The 9390-nt window shown below is 48.1% G+C and overlaps 1 protein-coding gene across 1 annotated transcript in view; it reads left to right on the forward strand.

Annotated features, from left to right (window-relative positions):
- The window catches only part of MTMR7 (myotubularin related protein 7), a 49252-nt gene extending 43716 nt beyond the window's left edge, over positions 1-5536 (forward strand). Inside the window, exon 13 of the mRNA XM_072625650.1 lies at positions 3389-5536. Within this exon, the coding sequence (XP_072481751.1) occupies positions 3389-3733 (345 nt within the window). The 3' untranslated portion in view covers positions 3734-5536. The remainder of the gene's footprint in view (positions 1-3388) is intronic.
- The last annotated feature ends 3854 nt before the right edge of the window (positions 5537-9390 follow it).

Consider the following 9390-nt stretch of genomic DNA (forward strand, 5'->3'; position numbering starts at 1 on the left):
CAGCCAGCCTCCCTATCGAACCTTACTCTCCATTCCTTGTCCTGGTCCCCACCCTCACTCACTGTCTGACTGTGGGTTGAGCACTGGCCCCAGTATGGCCAGCCCTACTTCAGGCACCTCAGGGACAATTCAAGGTGCACTTCATGGGTTCCTTTCCCCTAGCATTTCAGGGAGCCTGCCTTCCTTCCTTCCTTTCTTCCTTCCTTCCTTCTTTCCTTCCTTCCTTGCATCCTTCCTTCATCCCTCCCTCCCTCCCTAACAGCCCTCCACCATGTACCCTTAATTATACTGGCTTGTCTTCTCTGAACTGAGATTGTATTCAGAGTTCTAGATAATAAGGTCTTTTAGAGAACATGAGTTTGAGATGTCTCTGACATGTCTAGGTAGAGCTGTCTGGTGGAAGCCCCATTAAGGGGACAGAGCCAGTCTACCTTCCATTTTCCTCTGTGGAACTTTCTTTGGTTAATCAGTAGTCAGTCAACAATGCTTTGTTAAAGCACCTATTATGTGCCAGGAACTGTGCTTAAGCACAGGGGACAGAGACAAAATGGAAAAAATCTCTGTCCTCATGGATATGTGTGTATGTATGTGTATGTGTGTATGCATGTATGCAGACATATCCATTTATCATATATACACATACATCTATCTGCGTGTATGTATGTATGTGCATATATATAAAATGTATATATAGACATATACACGTCTATCTATATTTATCTATCACCACACTTTCTCCTCCATAAGAATGTGAGTTTGTGTAAGAAAGGTAGGGGAGAGCTAGTCTAGGGCCTGGGAGGGCAGGAGATATAGAAGGTGGTGCCATGGTTAAATCTTGAAAGAAACTAAAAATTTCAAGAGTCAGAGGTCCAGAGGGAGAGCCTTCGAGGCATGGGGTCCCAGGCTAGTGCAAATGCATGGTAGAAAGCAGGCCAGCATGGCTGGACAGCAGAGAGTGTGAAAGAAAGTAAAGTAAGGCAAGAAAGAACCAGACTTGAGGAGATTAAAATACTAACAAAGAAGTTTATATTTGATGCTGAAGCAGTAACAGAGAGCCACCAGAGCTTGGTGAGTAAGGAGTGGGCACCATGTTCAGACCCTACTGTAGGAAGACCACTCTAGAGGCTGTGGCTGGGGGTTCTGAGACAGAGAGAGTAACTACAAGGTGTTTGTAATTGCCTGGGTGAGAAGAGATAAGGATTTGGATTAGGGCTGTGGCTGTGTGTGAGGGACGTAGGAAGAGGTGTGGTAGATATAGAAATGTTGGAATTTGGCCACTGATTAGATCTGTGGCTGAATGAGAATGAGAAGGATCAAGGATCACTTCAAGGTATCCTTGTGGATGACTGGAAGGAGGAAGGCATGAATGAGTGCTCTTTAATAATCAGTAACCAGTGGACCCCCAAGGCCCTGATTTTCCAATGGGTCAGGGCAGCATAGGGAAGGAAGCTGGTTGTGGGGGTAGGGGTGGAAATGGCCAGGAAGTAGGCGGAGGTCCCCTCAATAATAACAGAAGTTCAGCAGAGGGGCAGCTTTTAGGGAAAGGAGTCCTCTTTTAGATGCATGGTGTTTGAGATCTTATAGGACATCCAGTTCAGAGGGTTGGCTGGGCAGTGGGCCATGTGGGGCTGCAGCTGGGTTAACGGTGATGATACAGATCTGGGAATCACTGGCGTCCAGGTGATCCTTGAACCTGTGGGAGCTGATGACAACATCAAGTAGGATGATAGAGAAGAGGGCTCAGGACAGACCCTTGAGGGACCCTCCAGGGCCTCTATAACCAAGGTCACTGGAAGAAAGATGCAGCAAAGGAGAGAGAGGAGAGGTCGGTCAGACAGGCAAGAGGAGAAGCAAGGGGGCGCAGCATCCAGAAAACCCAGAGAACTAGGAGGACCACCAGGGAGGGTGGGCAGCAGGGTGGAGAGGTGTAGCTGATTAAGAAGGATGAAGAGGAAGTAGAGGACACCAGATTGGGCAATTGAGAGATCCTTGATGACTTTGGAGAGAAAAGTTGTGAATTGCAGAGGGTACAGAAGAAAGTGAGGGGACACAGACAGAGTCAGGAAGCATTAATTAAGCACCTACTACATGCCAGGCATTGTGTCAAGCTCTGGGGATACAATAGGGAGGCAAAAGACAGGCCCTGCCCTCAGAGAGCTCACTTTCTAATGGGGGAGACCACATGCAAACAAGGATGCACAGACAAGATATGTACAAGAGTAAACTGGGAGTAGTTGTTCTCCAGGGAGATCACTGATGTCTTGGAGGTGATGTCATGACTTACAAGTGAATTGTAAGTGAGACAGGGCTGTGCAAAGTCGCCAGCCTCACTGTCTCCTCCAAAGTCATTTGGGTCCAGTGGCCCAGTATAAATCAGGACGACTGGAGATGGCCCAGGAAACAGGGTAGGGGTGGGGACCTTGGCCTTTTAAATCTAAGGTCTCAGTCTGACTGAGGCAACACCCATAAGGCTAGGTCAGAAATGTGGCAGAGAATACCTAGTTAAAAAAAAAAAAATCAATCTGGGAGGGGAAGACCGACACTCAGGGTTTCTGACCAAAACAGAAATAATTGCTGTCTACATTCACTCTAAGACAATCAGAGCCCAAACAATGACCAAGCGGGCCTTGGCCTGAGACCTATTGTTGGCCAAACAATGAGAGCCAGAGTGATTTGGGTTTAAGGGGTGGGCCTTAAGAAAGAAAATCTAGCTAGCAACCCCAAAATCTCTCAAAGTTTTTGCCATCAAATTTGCATGCCTTTGGGCAGAGCACCTGCAGATAAGGCTATGATAAAGCCCATGTGAACAGAGGGAAGGGAGAGAGACAGAGAGACAGAGACATGTACATATAAAGCCTCAGGTACTAGCTATTAGTGACCCTGGGCAAATCACTTCACCTGTCTGCTTCAGTTTTCTGCACTGTAAAATGGGGGTGATACCAGCATCTCCCTCCCAAGGTAGCTGTGAGGATGAAATGAGATCCCATTTGTACAGCACTCTGCAAACCTTAGAATTCTCTAAAAACGCTATTGTCTTCTATAATGTATAGAAAAGGCAGTGTGGAAATGCTTGGAAGGCTGTCATGTTCAAGAGGGATCTGACATGTTCTTTTAGGAGGGAGGATGAAGGCTTGACAGCCAATGCCAAGTGGAACGGTTGTTTGTCAAGGTCACGGACTTTGGAGCTGTGAGACCTCCGAGGTCTTCAGGTCAAGTCTGGATGGTGAGACATGGAGTGCTGGTTTTCTGGGGTTTGAAATTCTGTGACTTCCAAACTCAGGTCGTTCTGTTTCATAAATGCTGCTAGCAATGTGATGATAGAATGGAGTGAAAAGACAGAGAGAAAATGTCCATCACCCCAAACAAATGGAAACGTTTTTCTTTTTAGAGACTGGAGAAAATCCACAAGATTCCGCTTAGCAACACACCGGGGAAGAGAGAGCCCAGTGCGCCACAGATCAAACCTCCAGGGCTGCCCGCCTCCACCCCCAGTGTAGGGAACCCCACTGCGGACTCCAGCGGGCCTCCCAAATCATCACCCTCCCGGAGCCCTTCCCAGGGAGACGATGATTCCGCCCTGATTCTCACGCAGGAGAATTTAAAGAGCTCTGATCCCGACCTCTCCGCCAACAGTGACCAGGAGTCTGGAGTGGAGGACTTGAGCTGTCGCTCCCCGAGTGGAGACAGTGGCAAGGACCCGGATCCCGATGAGGCGGTGTTCCTCACTGCATGAGCCCCCCTGCTGCAGCACAGAAATGTTTCCCCAAGAGGGGAGCTGTGCTATCCACAATGGAATGACCAAGGAAAATGGGAAATAGGGTCACCTGGCCAAAGGCTGTCGAGGTTGGAGCATAGAAAACCGCCTCTGGCCTTTTCAAACGGCAGGAGCTTTCCTCCCCCTTCTAGATGCCATATGAAAATCAAGGTAGAAAATGAATCTATGAGCATAAAGTATAGGACTCTGGAACTGGGATTCAAGTGAGAAAATACCCACGGTCATTTTCTTTTCAAGCTTGATATATAAATTCTAGGTCACATAACACTTAAACCTCTTTTAAAATCCTTGAAAACAAGTCTGAGAAACAATAATGGTAATCGCTGACTTTAAAAAAAACACACACACACACACACACACACACACCACAACCCTTTGACAATTCCCCAAAGAGAAGTCCTGATGCAGAACAGGAGAAAAATCAAAGTTCTTAGACACAATGGATTTGGGGGGAGGGAGAGTCAAGTAAGGGGAGAGAAGGAAGAAAAGGAAAGGCCTGGAAACATGAGTCAATTCCCCAGTGCCTGCGGTTTACAAGGCACCAGGGCTGCCTTCAAGGCTTTCCTAGGAGAATGGGGTCCATAAGCAAGTGAACAAATACAAGATTATTGGCCTAATAATAGAGAGGCCTAACAACTGCAGGGATTCAGGAAGGCTTCCCAGAGGAAGCACCAGAGCTGAGCCTTGAAGGAAGAAGAGTGATGCATTCTAGGAACGGGGACTGACTTTGGAAAGCTGCAGAGGCAGAAAATGGGACATCAGGCTTGTTAGGGGGATGTGAAACAAGGCTGGAGAGAGGGTCTAGAACCAGCTCAGGGGGGATGTAGAAATGCTAGGTGGAGGAGGAATTTGCATTTATTTTATTCAAGGGCAATTGGGATTCAGAACAGGACATTCTGATATTTTGGCAGGTCTGTGGAAAACTGGAAGGGAGAGAGACAGAAAACAAAGCAGGAGGCAGTCCAGGGAGGAGAGGGTAAGGACCAGTGATTTCAGGGGCTAGCACCTGACTGGATGTGAGGGGGGAAGGAGAAGAGGGTCCAGGCTGATGCCCAGACTGGTGACTTTATTCGAAAGGTAGAGTTCTCTTGGAGAAGCTGAATTGGATGCCGATGGGTGTTCCGTCTGGAGGCTGTCACAACAGCTTCCCATGTGGAGTTATGGGATATGTGAGGAGGCTCATCAGAGATGCTTTCCATGTAGCTGGTACCTGAAAGGGACCCTTGGCTTTGAAGATATCCTGGTCTTACCTCCTGGCTACCTAAAAACAGGGGAGATAATCTTCTAGTCCAATCCCCTCAAGTTACAGATGCCCCCGGTCCCAGAGGCAGAAAGTAGGGGTCAGTACTGTTTTGATTGCATTTAAAGGGTGGCTAGGGATGTCCATTCTCCTTGATATAAAGTAATCCCTCCTCACTGAACACACATTGAGATTAAAGTCCCCCCCCGCCATCTTTTTCTTGTGTGACCTTCATTGTAAAGAGAAAGCTCACTGGCAGCATCCTCTTGCTACGTCCTCCACTTCTAACCACAAATTCTGGAAACGAAGCTTCTCCACCCATCATGTGAACATAGCGCATGGCAATGCTCTGCTTCACTGGATGCTCAGCTGAAGGCGAGCAGGGCTTGCTCTAGTGCCAGGTACCTAGCCTACCCAACTCCCCAAATCAGGAGAAAAAAACCAAAAACCACAGCCTTGACACTCACCGATATAGTTGGAGTATGAATTAAGTGCAGTACACGTGACTGGAACTTTAATGAGCACCTGTTCTTTTGTTCCAAGGATTCTTGGTATCAGCAAGCAGATGGGAAGAGATTTGGGGGCAGGGTAGCCATAAAGTCATGCTGCGGGGGGTCTTAGACTTTATTTAGCTGAGTCTGGGTGTCCTAAGGGATGGTATCTGGGCTCTGAATGAGTGCACAGGTCAGAGAAGGAGGTGCTTACACATAGCAGGGAAGCTTATTGGCATCCTTAGGGGTGGAGGGGAGAGACCTTCCGTATTCCGTCTTAAGGTTTCTGGATGAATGGCTCAGCACATCAGACCCTAATTTAGTTTTGTTGTTTTTTGTAACATCTGGGATGACATCCCCATGTTCTTTCTACCTCGAATAACGTAGTTTGGCACTGGAATGACTCCTCTGGGCTAACGCAGACGTTGCTGTATTTTTATCATGACTTAAACTGCTCCCTCCTTCAGGCTAACCAAGGATGACTCCTTCATCTTTTCCTTACAGAATGTTTTCAGTCTTTTCAGTCACTCTCCAGGGTTCTCTCATTTCTTTGTCACCATTTAAAAATACAGACTGCTGGTTATGTGCTCCTCTGGGTTCCATCCCAGCATCCGGTTTGCCTCTCTGAGACCAGTTGCCAACTCTGGACGCTGGCTTTGGAAGCCTGGATTGACCAATGCCAATCTGACAGTCATACTGAATATAAATGGCCTATTTTTTAAGATGTAGTTTTCTCTCTGTTTTATTACGTTACCCTATTTTACAGGTCACTTGAAAATTGTCTGTAGAGAAAAATGTGAATTGTAGACTTTTAAATGACTGGTACAGTATAAACTGTACCAGTTGGGTAGTTAAAATACTAACCAGTGAGTGACCTGCTGTTTGGTTTCATTTGGGTGTACTTGTTCGAGTGCTGGGACAGAAGTCACAAGACCACGCTTACAGACCGATATATTCTGTTTCCATCAGCCTCCAAGTGGTTCCCAAATGTTGAAGGGGATGGGATCTTGGTTAACTTGAATGGTTGTCTCGTCATGTATACGGTGTGTACACTGTGCTGATAAAAAGTCCTCTCTACAATAAATCCTTAGGAGGCAAGTTGTCTTTTCGTTGGCAGCAAAAATCTTTGGCCAACATATTGCAGGGGGATGCGTTACCCTTCTTGGCAGGTCAAGGACCACCGTTATTCCTTTTTCAGTCCGACAGCCAGGACTCTGGGCAACAGGCATTAGGGCGGCCAGGCCCACTCTTGGAACCTGGCAACACAGAGATTTTGCTCACTCCCAAAACTGGTTCTTTGAGAGATTCTCAACAAGGATGTGCTGTCTGCTTCCATCGACACTCATTACACAGACTTTAGGTTGATTTCTCAGGACAAAAGCCCAAGTTAGGGAGCAGCCAGAAACTGCAGTGTCCACAGCTCAGGGCTCTGGAGCAGTTGGCTCGGTGATGCCAGCGACTTTCACGAGGCCCCATAAAGACGGGTCTGATGGGTACAGTCATTCAAATGAAGGCAGGCTTCTCAGTCTCATTTTCAGTTAGGAAGCTGAATTCTTCATGCCCAAAAACACTTGACAAGTCAAATCTTATGTGAAGGATGGAAGGGCACAGGGAATGGACTGGGGCCCAGAAAAATATTCCTAAAAAGAGTGTCCTCTTTGAATGTACAGTTTCCCCATAACTCTCAGCTTGACCAGTGAGAAGGAAACATGCACAAAGCCCAAGGTGGCCAGAGGGAGACAGAAATGACCACTTGCACTTGTTTATTCCAGCAGACAGCATCATTCTACTGACCGTCTCATTGACTTTCCAAACAGCCCTGATGGATGGCAGAGAATGCCATCATGACCCTCTGCTCCCAAGTACATGCTGTAAGGCAGGGCTGGCTGTTAGTGGGATCCGTTTGGGTGGACGCTCAAGGAATCCCCATCAATGCTTAGGAAGTCTTTCCAACCCCTAAACCATCCTTTAAGAGTCATCCTGTTCCACCTGAGTTGCCTAAGACCCCAAGGTTGAAGGAAATGCCCCAGGACTCATTAACTTTGGGCTAGCCTGGTATTTCTCCTCTACAAGATTAGGGGGTCCCCTCTGGAGAACTCCAAAGGCACCAAACGAAGGATGGCCAGGTTCTCTGGCTCCTTACCCTTGGATTGCTTCCCAACTCTTCCAGTTCTAATCTGAAAAAGGTAACAGAATTGCAAACAATATGGCTTTAATCCCAGATCTGCTCCAGGAGGGTGGGAAGGGGTGCAGGGGCTATTTAAATAGACACCTCAGACCTGAGCCACCTTGTTCAACTTGTACCTTCCATGATTTATGAACATGCACAACAGTGGCCACGAGCCTCTGACCCACTCCCACACACAGGGCTTCACAAAGTTTAACTCAGCAGTGAGTTTTGGTGGCGAGAACCAAGCTGCAGATTAGGGCACTGTAAATGACAATGTATAGAAAAGGAAGGGAAGCTGGGTCACAGAAAGGCTTGAGCATTTGGACCTCACTGAGTGTCCTGCCCAAGGCCCTTCCTTCACATAGCTCCCCTGCTATTACTAAAAGGTGTACAAGGACAAAATCCCTGTCATTCAGCATGTTATAATTAGTCTCCAGTAAACCTGACCAGTCAGAGGCTTAGGGTAGACTTGCCCACCGTAAGTCAGCCTGTAAAGTTCCGATCCAATGCAGTGGGCTCACTTGTGACCAATGGGGACAACTCCAATGACCACCACTCACGTTTTCCCTGCCTTCCTTTTGAAGCTCAGCGAATGGAGGAACCTCAGAGGTCCCTGTATGGGATTTTCCCTTGTCCCATCCCTCGGCCCCTTCCCTTTCAGATGGCTCCAATGGTCTGGCTGATTTTCCTGAGATTCCAAGCCTCAACTGGCTTCTGCACACTTCTCACCAGTGGTGCTGTCCTCTGGGGATGAGCACAAGGATGAGAGCACTCTTGCTCTCAAGAGCTAGCCACAGGCACCGTGGCCCTAATTCTTCAGGCATGATGCAGGGGTCTTTCACTGGCCTCAATGACAAGAACCCAGGTGTGACCCTCTCCTCACGCCTCACTGTGGGTGCTGGCTGCCATGTCACACCCATGAAGATGCCTGACTTCTTTTACAAAAAGGAATGGTCAAAGTATGCTAGAGCTTGTAGTAACAAAAGGTAACTGATGTATCTAGTCAACCTTTACAAGAAAAGTATCAATGATTTTTATTTGTGAGATCACTGAGAGCCCACCCTCTCACCGAATACACAGTGGGACATCCTCCCAGAGACGCCCACGATGCCTCCTTTACAGACCGAGGGCAGTCATCCAGTGAGGCTGTGGCAGAGCTGGTGGAAGAACCTAGCTCCTCTGCTTCAAATAAGTAGTGTTTCCACCACCCCACACTGGTTTCACTTGGTCTCCAATCAGAGCTAAAACTCACTGACAACAGCAGTTAGGGAAAAAATGGTTGGCTTGTCTGTCCAGACTCCCCCCTGCAGAGACAGGGCACTGACCTTCTTGTAACGAGCTATGTAGAAGATCCATTTCCAAATGACCCAGCCTGGCCAGTCCTACAAGATGGCTTCATGTGCTGGGGGGGCGGGGGAGGGCTTGTCCTTGTGGACACAGCCTTCATTTAAAACATCACACAAATCATTTATCACATCTTTTGTGATTTCAGGCACAGGTCCCACCTGGCCTGTGCAGCTGTGACCAGAAGCACCTGACACACAGACAAAGCCAGGGCCGGGAGGGTGGCCAGCCTTCTAGGGATGAGCCACCTCCTGGAGCTCCGTGAGGCTGCTTCTTGGAGGATGGAGGATCAGTGCCACCCCAGGGCCAGGCTGAGGAGGCTCCTGCGGGGGCCACGGAAGCACAGGTCCCCAGTCAGTCACCACCACAC

Source organism: Notamacropus eugenii, chromosome 7, assembly GCF_028372415.1.
Source record: "Notamacropus eugenii isolate mMacEug1 chromosome 7, mMacEug1.pri_v2, whole genome shotgun sequence".
Classification (NCBI taxonomy): Eukaryota; Metazoa; Chordata; class Mammalia; order Diprotodontia; family Macropodidae; genus Notamacropus; species Notamacropus eugenii.